The sequence below is a fragment of the Symphalangus syndactylus genome, chromosome 6 (genome assembly GCF_028878055.3).
Source record: "Symphalangus syndactylus isolate Jambi chromosome 6, NHGRI_mSymSyn1-v2.1_pri, whole genome shotgun sequence".
In the NCBI taxonomy this organism is placed as follows: domain Eukaryota; kingdom Metazoa; phylum Chordata; class Mammalia; order Primates; family Hylobatidae; genus Symphalangus; species Symphalangus syndactylus.
In genome coordinates this window covers 38,725,158-38,745,619 of record NC_072428.2, presented here as the reverse complement: position 1 = coordinate 38,745,619, position 20,462 = coordinate 38,725,158, and the positions used below count along the sequence as shown (strand labels likewise).

The following is a 20,462-nucleotide window of genomic DNA, read 5'->3' as shown; positions in this document are numbered from 1 at the left end:
GGGATCCCGAGTGTTTGAAAATATGAATGCTTTGGGATCAGTGCAACAGTTTTCAGGCAGGTGCAGCATTCTTAAATCTGTGGCTTCTACACAGAATCACAGGGCTGGAGAGTGGGTGGTGGGAGGAGGGGTGATCATCAGACCCCACAACACCCTGGCCAAGAAACTGAGTCAGCACAGCCGACTGTGGAAATGGGAGCTAATCCCTGTTTAACCAGCTACTCCCTGGTCAGATACTCCTTAAGCATAATTTTGCTGAGTTATGCCCCATTCCATCTTTGAACCCATGCTAGAGCCTTCCCCTGCAAGCTACCCTATCAGCTACTTCATTCCAACAGCTACTCCTTCCTTCCAGCTTCCCAGGACCTGCCAGGGTCCCATGAGACAGGGGTGTCACCTTCCTCAAGGCTGAAGACACAGAGGACATTTGTTACTGACTGGTCCTCTGGCCATGGGTAAGAACAAGCCAGCCCTCCACAGAGGCATGACAGGCTCTTGCTTTCAAGGAACCAGAGCTACTTCAGAGGCCCGAGGACATCTTCTCACTCCAGATAGGGCATTTCCCAGCCAGAGCCTCAGCCTTCTACCTTCAGGCTTTCATTCCCAAGAAGGCAATGCCTCTGGGACAGTGGCAGAGTCCCCATGAGGCTCTAGAGCCCGGAAGTGGGAGCCTTTAAGAGCTGTGGGCCAATCAGAGCAGGACCCAGCGCTTGGGGGAAGCTGTTTCACTGGCTGAGGCTGTGAGGGCTCAGGGGCTGTGGAAAGGGTAGGGGATACTTGGCCTGGGAAAGATAGACACAGTGGATGCCTTCTGATATCCGTGGGGCTGCCACGTGGGGAAGGGATGGCCTCATTCTTGGTGGCTCTGGAGGGTGAAGTTAGGACCAGTGGGTAGAATTTAGGAGGATTCCACATTTGGCTCAACACTGATTTTTTTTTTAAGTTGTCGTGAAAGTGACAGTGAGTCCCCTCTCCTGGGAGGTATGTAAGCAAGTCCTTGCTCAGGGATGGCGAGCTGGGAAACCATACAGGCCAATGTCCCTCTGACCAACCAGGACCAGCCACAGCGAGGCCCAACAATGGGGGTGTGTTCCGGGACCAGACAGCTGTGGTTTGGCCATCACTCGAGCAAGCCCTGAGGCTGACACAGGACCTGCCTGCCCAGTGCCCTCACCCGGACCCTCCCCTCACCTCACTAGAGCTTTGACGGTAGATCGGACCACACTGGACAGCAGGAACAGCGGTGTGACCAAGATATGGAAGAGGGAGAGGGAGGCAAAGGCCACGGAGGGCGAGAAGTCAGCCTCTTTGAAGAAGCTGACATGGCCCACGAAGGTCTGTGGACAGAGGCACAAGTGAGGTCAGGGTGGCCCAGGGTGTGGGTCCCTCCCACACTGGAAACGCTCAGCACTGGAAGGGAACTGAGAGGGCTGGCAGAGAGCGGGCTCCTAAGAGGATCTTTCAGTTGGAGACACCTTCATCATCCCCACAGTCATCTCATGGAACCGTCCCCAACAAGTTCAGGACTTCAAGCTGGAGAGCAGGGGCTGCTCCCTCCCTGTCCTGGCCAGTCTTGGCTGGGAATAAGCAGGGAGGAGACCTCAGGTTAGGTCAGCACAGCCCCCTCTGCAGACAGCAGGCGGGGTGCTCATCTCCCCAGTCCTCATCGGGATAACATAAACAGAGTGATTACGAAACTGCGCAGTGCTTTGCCCCAGCCACCTGGCTAGCTCAGTGGTCTCTGTTACCCACAGCTCCCCCAGGAGCCAGGCCAGGAACCAGCTCAATAAATCACATTGGAAGTGAATTCCCAAGCGTACCTGACAGGCTGTGAACTCTACACAGCTCAGGGACACCGGCCCCGGGGGAAATAAGTAGATCTTTTTAAGGAACTGCAGCCATCACAGAAGACGGGGATGGGAGGCTGGGTGAGGCGGCTGCAGGCTCGTAGGAGCCCAGGCCTTTCTGTAGGAGCACGCTGCCTGACCCCCATGGCTCAGCTCACACACAGTTTTATCAAAATTGCTTTAGAAAGCCACCATTGTAATATTTAACGGCATGGAGAATTGTGTGTGGCATATTCTTAAATTTAAAAGAGCAGGTTACAAAACTGCATGGACAGCACATTCCTATTTTTGTAGAAAATGACATACCATAGGCCTTAAAAAAAGACTGGAAAGAAACACATTAAAAATGTTACCAGTGGGATTATGGGTGATTTTAATTCTCTTTGCACTTTCAGTTCTAGATTTCCCATTGCTTCTACAATACACATGTTTCACTTTAAAAATTAAAAATTTGGATAGCTATTTTTTAAAAGAAAGTTTAATTTCTCTAAATACTAAGCCTCCAGTCTTCCAGGCCTGGAGGCAGAGTCCCCTGTCCGGCTGGAGTTGGGGAGGGGCCGCACCCTCTATAAACTTTCGATCCTATTTTCAGTCTGGCTGTGGAGCCTGTCTTCTGAGGCCCCGGTGCAGAAAGACCAAACCTGGGCAACCTGTCACTGCAGACACCCTCCCCCTCCACCCTACCCCCAAGAGATGGAGAAAGGATCCACTTACTATGAGGACAGCTGCAATGGGAATGGCCGTATTCATGAAAACTGCAGAGGAAGCACAGGGAGGAGTTTAGCGGGAGGAGTGTGACAGCTACACATGGAGATGCCCAGTGTGGCTGGAGGCAACGCAGCCCAGTGGGGCCAGCCTGTGGGGCACAGCTCCAGTAGGCTAGGGGCAGAACTCTAGCCCTGTGGCACCTCCAGTTCCTCACCCCATTTCCCTCAGGACTCTTGTCCCAGGTACTCCGGCCCCCGACTCTGGGGCTTAAGCTGTTAAGTCACTCCGTGTGGACAGGGTGAAGTTAGCCCCATGGGAAAGTGGTGGGAGAAGGATGAGAGAGTTGGCTGTCTGTGGCCAACTGTGAGGTCAGGAGCATGTCTTTCTGGGGGCACCAAGCTGCCACTTCTTCCTCTGCCTTTGGCTCCTGTGTCCCCCCAAGCCAGGCTCTCTATGAAGCTTAGAGGCTTCCTAATCTCCTATGGCTCTTGAGAAAATTTCAAACTCATTCTCACTGAGGTATTAGTAACTAAGAACAGCTTAAAGCAGGGTGTCCCTTAGAGTCTGTGTGCAGGCAGGGTAGCTGGTTTGCTGCAACAGAGGCCTCCTCCTTATTCTGTTAAACGTGTGGCCTTTAGATCAGTCACAGGGACTCCAGGAAGAAAAGAGAGTGGGACTTGGTGTGACAGAAGGGCAGAATCCCTGTTACTTATAAGCTGTGTAACCTAGGGCATGTCATTTACTTTCCCCATGCCTCAGTTTCCTCATTTGATTTTTGTAAACTTATAAATACTTGTTCATACACTCCAGCTCTTTCCAAGGTCAGAAGAGATAACATGGGTAACAGGCTCTGTGAGCCCCAGGTGCTGCCTACACATCACACCTCATGGGCTACTGGCTTAGCCCTGCTCCATACGTCACCCCTCCTCTGGCTTAGGGTGTAAAATGCTCAACAGTGCCCTGACCCCAGGCCTAAATTTCCAGAAAGAGCAGCCCCCCCATGGCATAAAAGGTAACCATGCCAGCTGCCACCTTCCCATCCTATCCTCTTTCATTCAAGGATCCTCTTCCAGGGCAGCCCAGGAAGGAGTCTGGTTCTGCCATTAGCCAAATTAAAGTAGAGGGACCAGGAGTCAGGAGCTAGAAGCCAGACGCCAGGGCTCTGCCTGTGCACATGGCCCCTGTCTAATGAATGGCGAAGTCTTGGACACCCTGATGAAGTCCAGATGGTCAATACCATTCTAAGAAGTTGACTGCCCATTTACTCCAAGAATCCTGCAGCAGTCAGTACATACAAAGCATTGTACATCAGAGATGTGGTCCCCAACTTCAGGGAATCCCAACTGGGTGGAAGGACACGGCCTCTGCCCTTAGGGGATTCCCAGTCTGAGGACGGAGACAGGAGCTATGCTCCCAGGAAGCTCCAGATACGATGGAGAGACAGAGTACATGCCCCTTAGGAGTTCTCAAGCAGATGGGAAGGACATTGTCCCCATCCTTGGGGAATTCCTAATCTGATGGGGAAGGCAAGGCTCCTGCAATTGGAGAGGTCCCAGTCTCCTGGAGGATGTATGGCTGGAGCCCTTATATGGCTGGGGCCCTGGCAGATGGTGAACTTCTCTGCCCATAAGGCTTTTAATCAATACCAACATCATACATGTCTGTGCTTTAACTGCTCTTCCTCATGAAGGCTGGATGGTTTCCAGGGCCCACTACCATGCCACAGCCCTCCCGCACCGTTTCGGGCAGGAAACAGCGTAGTATTATTGGTGTTCCCACAGCATAAGGGACCCAGATCTGGGACATAGGACATAGTGCAGCCATTACTGGCTGAGGAGGAGAGGGAGGAGGATGCCCATCAGACCTAGGACCTTGACCATCACCAACTACATAGTTCTAAATGTGAGGTAGCCTTGCCCCTCCCCTATGGGGCCAGTCACCCCAAGGAACAACTGGGAGGGCAGGGGCCTCTCTTATTCTCCTCCCGGCCCATCCCCATAAATAACCAATAAGGAGGGGTCCTGTGCACCCATCCCTCAGCCCCCACTCCAGGCCAAGACCCCTCCTTCACATTCTGGGGCTTGACTCCCAGCCAAAAAATAGGCTGAGTGTTGGATTATAAATTGCTACAATGCTCTTGGAAAGCAATCTGGTGCTTTGCAGCTAGAGCCACACAGAAGTTCAGACCTTCTGATCCTATAATCCGTCTCCAGGGAATTTGTCCTGAGTAATCATTCAAGAGCAGCACAAAGCCATCAGCAAGATGGTATTAGCTGCAGCTAACACAAAATTCAATAAAACAAAACCACAACCACAGCAACAGCAACAAACCATCACAAATGAAATAAACTGGAAATGTCCAACAAGAGGGGCTGTTTTAGTAAATGATGGTGCATCAGCTCTGAGGGAGATTTTGCAGTCAGAAAACGTGATAATTGACACTTCATTCTACTGCACATTTTCCCTGGTCATGGTTTTTTTTAATTTAATTTTTTTCAATTTTATTGTCTTTGTTTTTGTAGCTGCCTGAACTCCTTTGAGGAATGAGACAAGCTATAAATAAATTTAAAAATGAACATTCCCAAAGCTGATGCAGCAACATGGAGTATGCTTCTGATATAATTAGCTTCTGCCCAGTTCTGGCTGTTGTATGGAGACACTAAAGAATGAAAATGTGATTTTCCACTTCTTTCACCCTCCCCTTGAAGGACAGCCTTTGTGCAGGGAGTTCTGGGTCCCCTTCAGGGCCGGGGCTGGGAGAGTAGAATCATCAGCTGTGTGTGTGTGTGTGTGCGTGTGTGTGTGTGTGTGTGCGTGTGTGTGTGTGTGTTTTGCAAGAAAAAGAAATAACCTTTAATATGTTCAATGATAATTTTCTGGATCTTCCTCTTGTGTCAAAAGCTATACATTTTCTCCTCAAAGCAGCTGCTCCAAGAACTAACTAGCCCTCTTTATCTCCCTCTAGCTGGGATAGACTAATTCCCCTCCACCCCCGCTTCTCTTCTTTCAATAACACTGCGTAGGTGTTAATGGCCTGGGCTCTCACCAATGAACAGAATTGTCCTTTAAGCCAGCAACCCACAGTCAGTGGCACCCAAAGCCTCACCCCCAGCCCCCAGGGCAGAAGCCACAGAGCTGGCATTGTTTCCACTGTCTCAGGAAGAAGGAACCAAAAGCTGACCCTCAGCACAAATCAAAGGCCAACATGGAGAGAGAATAACTGCTTCTAGGCCCAGAGTAGGCAAGCTGTGGGCAAAAAAGGGGAGTTTTTTCAGCCACCCCATCTTTAGAAACAAGCGGAAAACTAGACCCTTTTCCACTCTTATGGTCTACAAGGTACTCTACTGCTCCAAGGGGATCTAAAAGCACAAAAGGATTTAAACAAATAAGGAGAACTTTTCCCAGGCTGGAGATAAGAGTGAGAAACAGAAAGATGGGTAAATGTAATAATGTATAGGAAGATGATGCTGGGAACCTCTGTTCTTCACACGGCTGCCAGACCTGCAGAGGACAATACAGTAAGAACCAGGACAACCACTCCAGACTGGTATAGCTGGGGAATCTTCAGGCCTTTTCCTAGGTCCCACATCAAGTGTCAGACCCCATTCCAGGTATGATACATGAGAGGGAAGATGACTGCAAACTTAGCTGTGTGGATCAGTGCTGGCCCCAGACACAGGGACTTCACGCATTCCAAATAAGACTCAAAGTTCCCAGGGAGTAACAGGGCTGACATGCCAAAAAGAGAGACCCCTGCACTCAAAGCAATACCAGCGCCATGGTGGCAGATGGACATCACCATGGGAAGAGACCAACTGTAGATAGTGATGTGGGGAGATATGGGACAGGTTGAACCTGTGTTCTTATTCCAGAACCACTCCATCTCTTTTTTGGCTGTGATTCCCAAAGGACCAGCATTTCTGGTACAGAGCTGAGGGCTAAAGTGGGCTCAGAGGCAATGACAACCAACATGTCTCAGCAAGAGTGCAGCCATCTCGGGTTCTGGTCTGGATGGAAGTGACCAGCTGCTTGTGTTTGAAAGGTCTCTCTGAAGATCATCTTTAGGGGTTCTGGGGTGGATATGGCTGGACCTGGGAAGTCTGGGGTTGTTACAGGCTCTGGCATCTCTCTGAGCACAGTAGTCAGTCCTGTGCCCTAGCTGGGGGTGAGACAGGAAGGCAGGGAGCTGGGCATACAGCTGTCATGGGTTGAAGATCTGAGGCCTTGCCCTCATTTTCCTGAACCACATAAAGTTCTATAAGGTTCCAAGGTGGTGGAGGGGTGGGGAATGTAGCCAAGAATAGATATCTGTCCAACTCTGGCCCAAGGTGTGGTGACTCACCTTAATTTCATTTAGAAAAAAACAAAAACAAAAAGAAGAACATGATAGTGCTCAGATCTTGAATGTTAAGGAGGAAGAACTATGTTAAATAATGGCAAGTGAAACAGGATTATAAAACCTTCTTCTTGTGTAAGTGTGATGCTGTTATGGAAAAGTTTAGTTGCGTGTAGGCTGGCCTGAAAGGCTGCCATCAAAATTGAAAGCCCTTCTGCAATAGTGTAGAGACATGGGTATTTTTTAGAATATCCTTTCCAAAAATATCCATTCAAGGCTGGGCATGGTGGCTCACGCCTGTAATCCCAGCACTCTGCGAGGCCAAGGCGGGTGGATCACCTGAGGTCAGGAGTTCGAGACCAGCCTGGCCAACATAGTGAAACCCCATCTCTACTAAAAATACCAAAATATTAGCCAGGCGTGGTGGCGCATGCCTGTAATCCTAGCTAGTCGGGAGGCTGAGGCAGAAGAATCGCTTGAACCCAGGAGGCGGAGGTTGCAGTGAGCCGAGATCACGCCACTGCACTCCAGCCTGGGCAACAAGAGTGAAACTCCGTCTCAAAAAAAAAAAAAAAAGACTTACTCATTCAAAAAGGGTCTCCCTGTTCCAGGCCTTGTGCTGGGTTCTGGGGGCTACAGTAGTAAATAATTGTGTAAGTTTTTCATACCCTCAACCCTTGCCCCAGACAAAACAAAACAAACAAAACAACAAATCAACAAACCAGAGCTGGGATCAGATCACCCACTCCCCCTGGCTTTGCCCAAAGAATGTTGTCTGGCCCTTATGGGCACAAGCCTGGCATTGCAATACCGGGAGCTTTTCATTTCTAAAGCATTGATACATGTTTCAGAAGTTATGTGTCAGAGAGGCACAGCCAGCCATTTGTACCTCTGATTAACTTCAGCTTTGTTGCCTGTGCAGGGCCAGGGGAGGAGCATGCAGGCTCACAGCTTGGGCCTAATTGCAAGATGCATCTGCAGGAGGGGAAATGTATTTTGAAGTGCACGGGGCTATTTTCCATTCAGTCCAATAGTCAGTGCAGTCAACAGAGGGGGAAGGAAATCAGGTTAATGGTGTCAGTTGCTGGCAGCTGAGGAAGTATGGCAGGAGGCATCTCAGTCAGACTGATCTTTACCTCTTTAATTGATGGGCGCCCCGGCTCTCCCTCAGCCATGCTCCCCACCAAGCCAGGCCAGGATATGCATAAGCAGCCCACTGTGGCTGCACCAGCTGGCAGAAGGGCGGGTAGATATTGAAGAATTTCAGGCCAGGCATGGTGGCTCATGCTTGTAATCCCAGCATTTTGGGAGGCCAAGGCAGGTGGATCACCTGAGGTCAGGAGTTTGAGATCAGGCTGGCCAACATGGCGAAACCCTGTCTCTACTAAAATACAAAAAGATTTAGCTGGGCATGGTAGAGGGCACCTGTAATCCCAGCTACTTTGGAGGCTGAGATAGGGAGAATTACTTGAACCTGGGAGGCAGAGCTTGCAGTGAGCTGAGATCGTGCCACTGCACTCCAGCCTGACAACAGAATGAGATTCCATCTCAAAACAACAACAACCACCAGAAGAATTTCAGAGATGCTGGGGAAGGAAGGGGCACCAGGTCTCCAGGTCATGTTGTTTTTCTCCACTGTCTGTTCTGAGTTAGCGCCCCCATTGAGGAGGACAGAGGCTTCTCCCACTGCATCCCCAGGCCTGGCACACAGAAGGTGGGCAGGAAATATTTGTTTAAAAAAAATGAATGGAGGAAACGAAAGACCCAGGGTCAGGTGAGTAACACAAAAGAGAAAGGGGGGGCATTTGGAACTGACCCTGTGGCTCTGACCACATGCACAGCCACTATTCATGGGCATGATCAATCTCCCACAAGACTGGGAGGGCCAGGGCCATGCCTGCTTCCTCTTTAACATCCAGGACCTTGGTAGAGCCTGGCACAGAGGAAGGAATGGGTGCCTCACAATGGACAGAATGAACTGGAAGCATATCGAGTGCTTGCTTGATAGGACTTAGGACTCGTTTGTCACCTCTACAAAGCTTGTCCTCAGATACAGAGGAACCACCTAGAGTTATGCTGCTTCCGCAAGGAAAAAAAGATTGAACTGACTTCTAAAGGAAGAGACCACAGCCCTTGTCTCCAGCTTCCTCCCACTTTGTCTTCTCCTCATTGAAATCCTACCGTCTTGCAAGGTACAGCCCACATCGCCCCTACATGAATCTCTGGGTGAACTCCCAGCCCACGTGGATATCCTTCTCTGTGCTTCGCCTTTTGCTGTGGAAGACCTCACTGAGACATTTCAATTCATGGAGAGTCAGTCCTCTCTGCTGTAAAATGGGACAATAGAGCAACACACCTCACCAAGTTGTTATGAGGATGAAGTGCAATCACGCCTGCTAGGCGGCAAGCATGGAGCTGGCCACACGGTTCTGCTCTCGCTGCCATGCTGTTCTATGCATGTTAGCTCTGACTTCTCAGTGGAGCATAAACTCCTGGAGAACGGGGAGCACATCTTATCGTTTTTCCCTTCCCTCCTTCCTGGTGCTTGGCACAGAGTGGGGCACATGAATAGGGCTCACTCAACATCCACTGAGCAACTTACATTTCTATTTTTATTCAACAGGAAATATCAATTCTGGATGTGACTTTTGATGCCAGAGAAACTGTGCCCATTCCCTTTTCAGCCCCCTGTTTTATCCTGTACCAGTTCAGGACTCCATACACAGCTACTCTCAGTGATATTGATGGCGAGACCATCAGAGTCACAGGTAATCTTGCTTGCCCAGAAGTCTGACGGTGCCGCATACGAGCAGGATGGGCCCCAACAGGAAATGTGACTCTGGGGCTCCTCTGCAGCGCCAGGACTCCAAGACTGGCGCCAGGGGTCAGAACAAGAGATGCCCCATTACCTCACGCCTAATGACCTGTGTCTTGATCCCTGGTAACAGAAGGCAGGAAGTCCAGAGGAGGTAAATGAACACGCACTCAAAGCATATGCCTGCAGCCAGGAGGTACCCTGCACCCTACCACCCGTCTCTCTCCCCCTCCCACTGCTGACTAACAGAGGGAAAAAAAACCACATCCTCAGAAAGGCAAACACACTGAGCAAACAGCACTTGACTTTCAAAGCTCTCCCCAAGGGCTCTTCCCTTCCCCTCCTCCGCTGCTCTCTTCCAGGGACCGACCTGGGCTGCTCTGTTTCTCTCTCTAGGTGACTGGGACAGGTGAGGAGTCCTGGGCGGGCTCCTGCTTGGCTCCAGAGCCCCTCACTTTTTTCCAGAGTCATCTCAGCTCTTGGCAACATATCCCTAGGTCCTCCTGGCCCCAGGCTCATCACAAAGCCACAGCTTGTCTTCTGGGGGCCTTGGGGGACAATAAGCACCCACTAGGTAGGGTTCAGTGGGCTAGCCTGGGAACTCAGACATCTTTTGATGCTGTTTATATAAGAAAACATGTCCCAGGCTGCAGTTTGGAATGCAGGAAATGAGTACATATCTCTTAGGAGCAGTCAAAGCAGATGTCACCTGCCCCCACTACATGATCTGAGGCTGACCCAACTTCGCTGCATGCTGTGCCAGGAACCTTGGGACCCAGTGCCCCCACTTTCCTTGTTGCTTCCCTTCCCTCTCTCTATCTCAGCAACAACAAGCCTGCTCTACCCCACCCTGTTGTTGCTGGGAGAGGAAGTCCCCTTGCTATCGGGAGAAGCCCTCTACCACCTCGGCAGCTGTTCCTACTGCTGGGAACTGTCTCTAAACCTGTACAAAACTGGGGGGCTATGCACAAGCAGGGGGTTACTCTTCATATAGCCAGCCCCCAGGGGCAGGCAGGACTGACAGAGAGAAGGTTGAAGTGGGCCTGGGGCTGGGGACATTGGCTTTTCTGAGCTCCCCAGATGTTCCTTCCAAATGTCCCCTGTCTATGGAGTGCTTAGCCTGAGTGTGTTTGGAGGCTCTGAGAACCACAGGGTCAGGGATGAGGATAACGGGGAGAGACCAGGAACTTGGGGTGTCTTGGCGAAGAATCCAGGAAACAGTGGCTGCCTGCCATGCTCACAGCTCCATTCTGAGAAAATCAAATGTTAGCAGGACTTTCTGCATAAAACGCCATGGCTTGTGCCATGTATGGTAGAGGAACTAGCCACTAATGACTGGACCACGTTCCCTGCCTGAGGCATAGGACACCATGGTCCGGCTGGACACAGGGGGGTTCGACACCTGGGGTATTCATGGCCAGCCCCATCCTGTGAGAACACTGCTGTGGGATGTTTCCCCAGTCCCCTAGACAGGGACATGCCTTCGTGCCCATGTTTCCAAATTCTCTTGGGGAGTGGGACAGCTTGGTGGCCACCTAGCTCCATCAGACCCTCTCTCCAGGCAGCAAGAATGCCAAGAATACACAGATGACCTGAGTGACCGTCTCATTTTCCATGAGACTTGCTGTATGGGTCTATCTGGGAGACACTACCAGCACCCCCTCCATTACCACCTTCCCTCCCCCACCAGCTGTGTCTCTTCCTGGCACCAAAAGAACCAATTTTAGTTGGAGGAGGTGGTCAGTAGCCTCTCTTAATTTCCTACCCTAATTCTACTCCTTTCAGAGCCCAGAGATTTTTTTCTCCTAAGAGAAAATGGCCTCATAATGGTGCCCCATGGTGTCCTAAGTCTTCTTCACCCCACAGAGGCCCCCAGCTCTTTGTGGAAAATAGCCTGAGGCCAGGAGTTAAGAGACTTTGGAGGATCTAGTCCGAGCCATGCTACTAACCTCAGGAGGGATCTCAGGAACACACTCCCCTCTGGCCTTAATTTCCCATCTGTAAAATGGTTCTACCAACTTATTCTCCTTGCCACATTCTGTGTAATCCCCACTCGTCTGTCTTCTAATTCAAAAATTCTCTCTTCAGCTATACTCATTCATGTAGCCTGTGCACTGAGTAAGTTTTGGTTTCTTTTTTGTTTTCTTCTCTCCAGGGGCTTCCACTTGGCCATAATGACTCTTAGACTGGACAGGTCAGGGAACTAGTATGAAGTCAGCTGGTTGCTAAATATCTACATCCCAATTATGCACTTGGGAAGTAACCACCATGGGATGGGTCCACGGAGCCACGAGACCAACTGTGAGATAAACTTGGGCCAGGACTCCATGGATCACCTGACCTCCATAAGCCCTCACTCTGGCCAGGGGACCATTGTTCACTGAATTAATTTCAATAACTAAAATTTCAATTTCTAAAAAATGTTTTGGGCCAGGCACAGTGGCTCATGCATGTAATTCCAGCACTTTCGGAGGCTGAGGCGGGTGGGTCACAAGGTCAGGAGTTTAAGACCAGCCTGGCCAATATGGTGAAACCTTGTCTCTACTAAAAATACAAAAATTAGTTGGGTGTGGTGGTGTGTGCCGGTAGTCCCAGCTACTTGGGAGGCTGAGGCAGGAGAATCGCTTGAACCTGGGATGTGGAGGTTGCAGTGAGCCGAGATTTTGCCACTGCACTCCAGCCTGGGTGATGGAGCGAGACTCCATCTCAAAAAAAGAAAAAAAAGTTTTACATTCTCAGTAAAATGGTTTCAAGTATATGGGACTCTAGGACTTTTACTTTTGGTCTTTTTCTTCTTCCTTGGCTTGGGGTTCCCAAACTACTTGGTTAATATAAATTCAGTCCCTACACCTGTGAGTACCTTCAGCTTGGGCTTCTGATATTTAAGGATAACTAGTCTTTTTCTTTTGCATGGCCCCAAGTGGATGGAAGCTTTCTTGTAGCTTACCCAGGGCCATGACAGCTCAGTCTGACTTACTAAAAAGTCTCCATTCTTAGGAGAGTTCGAAACTGTGGTCATTTACTTACTTGCTGCTGTCTGTCAATAACATATCAGTTCCATGAGGAATGAGACCTCATCTCTCTTCCTCATCACTGTATCCCGAGGGCCAGCACAGTATCCAGCACATAGCAGGCTTTCCATGCATGTTTGTTGGATAAATGAATGAAGAGTACTTTGATTTCTGGGAGCTTAGCTATTAGAGGCAGTTTGAGGCTCCCCTACTGAGTCAGATAATCTCAAGGCCTCCTGCTTCTGTCCCTGCACCCCCTCTCACCCGAGCTCTGACACCCTCTCCTTGCATGTAGGCAGCAGCACCCAGGGCTGGCTATGTGGGGTGAACTCACTGGAGATGGAGGTATAGATGGCAAAGGCCCTGAGGCTGGTCATCTCCTTCCTGCGGGTTGTCTCCACCCGCGTGCGGAAGATGTTCTCCCAGGCGTACAGCTTCAGCAGCTTGATGCCGCGGAGCATCTCGTTGGTCTGCTTCAGCCGCTCATTGGAATACTCCTGCAGGGGTCCCCGAGTCAGAAGGGAGAGGCTTCTGCTCCATCTCCCACCCGAGAGGAAGGCCTGAGTGTCAATACTGTCACTGCCATGCCCAGCTCCTGTCCCCACCGGGAGGCAGCCTCCTCCACCATTAACTCCATTTCCCAGACAAAGAAGCTGAGGCCTGGACAGGTGAAGTGGCCTACTCAAAGTCAAAGTCAATGACAGTGTGGGTGTGTGGGAGGAGACCTGCTGCTGTCGGGGGAAGGAGGGAAAGAGGGACAAAACACACACACCTTTGGGCACTCACCAGTGTGCTCCGCTGGGCCTGAGACAGCTTGGTGGCCACGAAGTACTGGACAGGAGCCAGTAGAATGATGACAGCTGCTCCAATTAAGGCACTGACTCCGAGGATGTAGTAGAGGAGAATCACACCCACAATGATCTGAGGAAGGGGTCATGGGTCAGGTCCCTTTGACCTGATGGTTGCCCTGCCAGGGGGTGCTGGCAAAATCCCTGTTTCCCCAGTCCCCTAGAGTGGGACAAGCCTTGGTGCCCAGGTTTCCAAATTGTCTTGGGGAGGGGGGTGCAGGGAAGGAGGAGAAACGGAGCAATTTCAAAAGAAGGTTAGCACAATGGGCTCTCACACAAGCAGAGGGTTGCTGGGCTGGTAACTAACTGCATTTATCTGCAAGGCTGGTTGAAGCCTTAACTCTCTCCAGTCTATTTTCCAGATGGAAATCTCAGAGCTGAGATTGCACAATGTTTGTGACAGCACCTTTTGTTCTGTTTGCTGGCTGTCAGGGCTTATGGTTACTGTCATTGGAAAAAAGTGATAACTAAGCAAAGAGGCAAAGTTGCTGCACCCATGCCAGACAAAACCAGCCTGGGGTCCGAGAATTTGCTTTTCATTCTTATGCTCTTGGTTTCTTTAATTTTTAAAATGAATCTGCCAGGTATTCTCTGAAAAGAGAATTCCTTCTGCATCTAGCTTTATATAAATGACAGCCTACTTCTGAATATTTATGAGAAGTGTAAATTGCCAGTCCCCAAAGCACCAAGATGACAGTTTCTCAGGTTGCCTTCAAAGGCAGACACCTCTAAATACAGGGCTTTTTCTCAAAGAACAGATGTGCTGGCTTCCTTAGCTAAAAAAAGAGAGAGAGAAAGGACTGCTTGCCTTGGTCCTGTAGTCCCAGAGCCCTACACCAGATTGGCATCAAGCTCCCAGCACCACCTCAAGGATAAAGGAGTAAGTGGGCGGCCCTGTAATTTAATCACAGAATGCCTCCTGGCTTAGCAGGTATCTTAGAGGCTGGGAAGTGGCCCCTTCACCACCTGCCTCCCAGTGTTTAACAGGTGTTAGATGCTGGCACGGATGGGCAGAAGACCATGATAGAGATGAAGTACCCTCTTCCCAGGCCTGCCCTGCAGCATCACCCTCCTGGACTTATCTCTGGCATCCAGTCCTTCATTAGTTGTGCTCAAATGGAGGCCATCAGAGTGTTCTTCAGGCAGCTTGGGTTGGGCCTGACAACAAGAAGGCTCCCATGGCACCCCAAGCTCACTAACAGGGCATCCTGTGAGCCAGTGTCTGCACCCACACCACCTCCAAGGGACTGACAGCAGCTGCGGTGGGAGCTGGTGCTGCATCTGCTGCTGTTCCCTGGCTCCTCCTCATGCTTCCCCGTCCCCTACTCCTAGGTACTCCCCAGACTCCTTGGTCCATTCCTCTCTTCTGCACAGGTCTGAATGGCCCTCATGCAACTGTGAGAAATAAAAGGACTATTTTGTCTCCTATTCACAGGTTAGGAAAACAATCTAGTGTAGCAGGGAGGACATAGTCTTTGGAGTCTGTGGCCCTGAGTTTGAAGGCCCCAACCCTTTGCTGTGCAGTCTTGGGTGAGTTACTTAACCTCTCTGGTTTTCAGCTTCTTCGTCTTTAAAATGGTGATTATAGTGCCCACTCTGAAGGACTCTGTCCACTCTGCAGGACCATTGTGAAGATTAAATGAATCTTTATGATAAGCACCTAGAATTGTGGCTGGCATATAGTTGGAGATCAATACAAGGTGGCTTACCCTCCTCTCAGAAAATAAATGAAAAAGCTTCATGGGAACTCTGTCACAGGGGAACCACAGAAAAATGTGTGAGTATGGTGCTGCCACTGATTCACTGCGTGGCCCAGGGTAAGGCACCTGCCCTCTCTGGGCCTCTGATACCCAAGAGACTGGGAAACACAGAGGCCTCCATTATAGCTAAATTCCTTAACCTGGTGTTCTTGATAAATGTCAGGGGGGCACCCATGAAATTATAGCCCAAATGTTTGAGCAAGCATTTATTTTTCTGAGAAAGTTTCACTAGCCTTTCAAAAGTATGTGTAGATTAACGGTGGCCAAGCGCTGGGGGCGAAGATGAGGAGTGACTGCCAGTGGGTACGGGTTTCTTTTTGGGGAATGAAAACTTCCACATTTGTGATGTTGGCTGCGCAGCTCTGTGAATATAGGATACTAAAACCCACTGAGTTGTACGCTTTAAATGAGTGAGTTATATCTCAATAAAGCTGTGTGTGTGTGACCAAAAAAAGATTATGAAACAACAAGAGCCCTCAGGGCTTACACGGGAACGGGGCTTCTGCACTCATGTCAATATTATCAAAAGCCTTGTGTGCCCTGTGGCTAACCAGGCTGCGCACAGAATCCTAACCACATGAGTTTCTTTGCCATGGGGCTGGGATTGTATCAACTCCCAGGAGTAACACTGGTTCTTGAGTGCTGGTCAAATCTATAAGTGGTAAAGGTATATACAAAAACAGAAAACCAAAGGACACTTCATGATAAATGAGCAAAGGTAAGAAATCAGTAGAGATAAAAATTCCTAGCCCCAGTGCAAGGGTTAAATTACACAAGGGAGAGGGGCTGGGGCAGGGCCAGGCATAGGGCAAGGGCTGTTAATATTAGTTAGCACTATTAGCAATGATGCATGTGCAACAAACGCTGTAAGTACTAGTAATGGTAATCATGCAGCAGTGTTTAGTAGACAAAATCTGATTTCTTTTTTTTTTTTTTTAGACCGAGTCTCGCTCTGTTACCCAGGCTGGAACGCAGTGACGTGATCTCAGCTCACCGCAACCTCCGCCTCCTGGGCTCAAGCAATTCCCTCTCCTGTCTCAGCCTCCGGAGTAGCTGAGACTACAGGCACACGCAATCATGCCCGGCTAATTTTTGTATTTTTAGTAGAGACAGGGATTCACCATATTGGTCAGGCTGGTCTCGAACTCCTGACCTCAGGCAAACCATCAGCCTCGGCCTCCCAAAGTGCTGGGATTACAGGCGTGAGATGCCATGCCTGGCCAGCAAACTCTTACAAACTGCTTGCTCAAGGGGACACAACAGAAAGTGTCTTGTAGCCTTTTGAATGCTGTGTACATGTTAGGATCCTCCCAGGCTGTGTCTCTCTGCACCAGGCCCTCACAGCCCAAAGTGTTAACTAATGAGAGAAGCATGGTCAGAAATCTTCATTTTTCATGTTTCAAAAAAAAAAAATGGTGTTGGAGATGAGGTCTCTCTATGTTGCCCAGGCTAGACTCAAACTCTTGGGCTCAAGCCATCCTCCTACCTCAGCCTTTTGGGTGACTGAGACTATAGGCATGAGCCACCACACCCAGCTTAGAGAGTCTTGTGCATAAAAGATTGGTTGGTAACTGAACTAGATGAGATCTCCAGGCCCTTTTGTAGCTTTTATAGTCATTGATCTGTCTTGGCGGAATGGAGTGGGGGCAGTCTGGGCATGGGTAGATGGTAATGGGGGATGGCATATATGATTGTTCCCATAAAAAAGAACATCAAATTCCCTGCATCCCATCTTGTCTAGCTGTGTCCCTGTGGGAGCCTCTCCCCTTTTTTTCTTTTAATATTTTTTAACTCTAAGCTTTACAAGTAAGGAGGACCAATACAAATCACTGGAGATGAAGGTTTATGGAATCTTTATCCCAAGAAGCAATGGATTCTGGATTGGTAACACCTCACTCACACCAAACATGTGCAAGTTAGAGGGATCTGATATTTAAGAAGTGAAGACTCTGGGGGGCACTCTGCCTGGTGTGTTACTTACATTATCTAACTGAATTGCCATAGCAACTCCAGAGGGTAGGCATCCTCCCCATTTCATAGATAAAGAAACCAAGGCTCAGAGAGGTTAAGTATTTGAATCAGCCTGTCTCACCCAAGTCACTTTCTGCTACATCAAGCTCTCCCGGTGGAACTTTCTCGCCCCCTGGGAATGGGTCTGGGATTTCGGTTTCTGGCCTGAACACCAGGGTGAAGTTTTAATCCCAGGCATAGGACAGGATCAGACTCTGTGGTGGAAGAGCTCCAGATGGGAGATGGGGAACATGAAGCCTGAGGTCAGATCAACCACGCTGACGATTCTCCTCTGATTATTGGGGGGTAATGTACCTCTTCCTAAGCCAGCACCAAAGGTTGTCTTGCTTTAAAAAAATACCATGTTTTAAAGTTTCTATTTTTATTTTTTAAGAGACGGGAGTCTCTCTGTTGTCTAGGCTGAAGTGCAGGGGCGTGATCATTGCTCACTGCAGCCTTGAACTCCTGGGGTCAAGCAATCCTTCCATCTCAGACTCTCAGGTAGCTGGGACTAAAGGGGCGCACCACCACATCTGGCTAAAAAACACCAGGTTTTGTTTGTTTGTTTTTGAGACAAGGTGTCACTCTGTCACCCAGGCTGGAGTGCAGTGGTGTGATTGTAGCTCACTGCAACCTCTGCCTCCTGGACTTTAGGTAATCTTCCCACCTCAGCTTCTGAGTAGCTGGGGCTATAGTTGTGAGCCACCACCCCCAGCTAATTTTTTGTACAGACGGGGTCTCACTTTATTGCCTAGGCCAAAAATATCATGTTGTTGATTTTCAAAACTTATACACGCTTATTAAAGAATTTAGAAACACATAAAGAAAATAAAAATCACTTATAATCCCATCATGTGGTTTTCCAATTCTTTTTCATGTGTGAATCTGTACAAACGTATACATAACATATATTCCAGTTTAGTAGTAAGCATACAACATATACTATTTGTAACTTACTCTTTTTGCTTAAAAATACATCACTAACACTTTTTGATGTAATTAAATATTTCGCTACAACATAGCTTTTAAGATCTGTGAGCATTCCACATATAATTTTTTCTTTTCTTTCTTCTTCTTTTTTTTTTTTCTGCATAGACGGGGTCTCACTGTGTTGCCCAGGCCAGTCTTGAACTCCTGTGCTCATGTGATCTTCCTGCCTCAGCCTCCCAAAGTGCTGGGATTACAGGTGTGAGCCACTGCACCTGGCTTGATTTTTCTATAGTTTATAAAGTTGGCTCCATTTTTAAAGTCTTAATGATACTGCCTTCTCTGGTCATTAAGAGAGATGGTCAGTGCTTGCAGAGCATGGGACAGGAGGGACCCAGAGGTACAGCCTGTGGTATAGCCAAGTGTGTGAAAGGTACAGGCAAGCAAGGAGTGGAAGATGGTGTGCTCCTAGTCACTGGCCATGGACCAGCAGGTTCTGGTTGTGTGTCCTGCTGCCCCCCTCCCTTCCCCTCAGCCCATCTAGTACCTGTACTGGCATAGCCCAGAGGTTTGGGCACAAGAAGAAAAACCACATGAGCTGATTGGTGTCGATGGCAACCAGATTACAGATCTGCCCAGCAGTCATTTCTCCCATGGACAGGTTGGAGGTGGACAGGTGCATAATTTTATTGTAAATCTTGGTCTAGAAATGAGAGCAGAGTGTTTCACATTCATCATCATTCTCATCATCATCACCACACCAGATGCCACCTGTTACAGTGTGCCAGGGGCTTCTCAGACAGTCCCCATGGTGCCCTAGAGAAGCTCTGTAAGGTGGTACTGTATCACTGTTCCAAGTTACAAGTCTACTCCAGCATAGCAAGCTACTTCTCCAGCAAGTAAGGCCTTTTCCTGTAGACAGGACTTAATTGGTTCTTTATTTTAATTTAATTTAATTTAATTCATTTACTTATTTATTTAGAGACAGAGTCTCGCTCTGCTCCCCAGGCTGGAGTGCAGTGGCATGATCTCAACTCACTGCAGCCTCCACCTTCCGGGTTCAAGCAATTCTCGTGCCTTAGCCTCCGGAGTAGCTGGAATTATAGGCACGTGCCTAACATGCCCAGCTAATTTTTATATTTTTAGTAGAGATGGGGTTTTGCCATGTTGGCCAGGCTGGTCTCGAACTCCTGACCTCAGGAGATCCACCCACCTTGGCCTCCCAAATGCTGAGATTACAGGCATGAGCCACCGCACCTGGTCTGTTCTTTATTTTTTAAAGCAGATCTTCATGTCCAGTTGTATTCTTGATTTACCAGAGGCCAGTGGAGAACACAGATCAGAGCCATAAAAATGATGAAGTGGGGCAGGCCATCTGTTTTAAAGTGGCCTTCTCCAGCCTAGGGAGGGGATCTGCTCTGAGACCAAGTCCTATCATAATTGAGCCTTGAAACAAAACAAGTGTTCAACTTTGGAAGGTCTGATGTGTTACACGACCGCGTGAGTCAGTCAGCCCCAGCACCATCCCCAGAGTGCAGCCACTCCAAGGACCCTCACAGGGCAGACGGAGAGCAGCCGTGGTAATGGTAATAGCCTCCCCGAGATCTGAACCTAAACGCTTTATGTGCAGAGTGATCATGACTCCCAGAAAGACTGCAATTTTTGGGTGTGTGCTCTTAAACAAGGAAAAATGCATCTGGGTCTTAAATGTCCTCAGGATGCCTGCTCTTGGATAAAATTCTATTATTCATTCCTCTTTTGTGTAAACCCAGGCTTTTTTGTGGGTCAGGTTTTCTTAAGGCAGGAACCTATTCTCTGTCGTTCTGTGAGCTAATATACACCATGGGCAAGGTTTAAAATAATGAACCTATTCTGTCTTTCTGTGAGTTTATATATACCATGGGTAAGGTTTAAAATAATGGCAATGACATTTTTAAACAAATCTATATACCTCCTAGGTTATGTGAAATGAGACTTTAAAAGATAATCACCCAGTTTCAGTGAAGTAGGGACACCAAGTGATCTGTGAAATAAAGCCTTATTAAGTGAAGACCGGTATACACAGAAATGCACAACTGACTGATAACTAGTAATTATTTATAATTCAGGAATTGTGCTTAATAACTTTTTATGCACAAAGTGTGGTTATTCTCTAACCCATGAAGACACAGGCTCTCATCTGTAAGGGTACATTTTCTGA

The 20,462-nt window shown here is 48.9% G+C and overlaps 1 protein-coding gene and 1 pseudogene across 10 annotated transcripts in view; both read right to left on the bottom strand.

The window, feature by feature from the left end:
* ABCC8 (ATP binding cassette subfamily C member 8) overlaps nt 1-20,462 on the bottom strand; it is an 85,468-nt gene that overhangs the window by 37,500 nt on the left and 27,506 nt on the right. For all 10 annotated transcript variants that reach the window (XM_055282240.2, XM_055282239.2, XM_063641928.1 and 7 more), the window contains 5 exons: nt 18,810-18,965; nt 13,504-13,638; nt 13,052-13,214; nt 2,562-2,602; nt 1,192-1,337 (listed from right to left, as the gene is read on the bottom strand). In XM_055282240.2, the coding sequence (XP_055138215.1) occupies nt 1,192-1,337; nt 2,562-2,602; nt 13,052-13,214; nt 13,504-13,638; nt 18,810-18,965 (641 nt within the window). The remainder of the gene's footprint in view (nt 1-1,191; nt 1,338-2,561; nt 2,603-13,051; nt 13,215-13,503; nt 13,639-18,809; nt 18,966-20,462) is intronic.
* On the bottom strand, nt 4,464-7,456 carry LOC129484362 (succinate dehydrogenase cytochrome b560 subunit, mitochondrial-like; annotated as a pseudogene).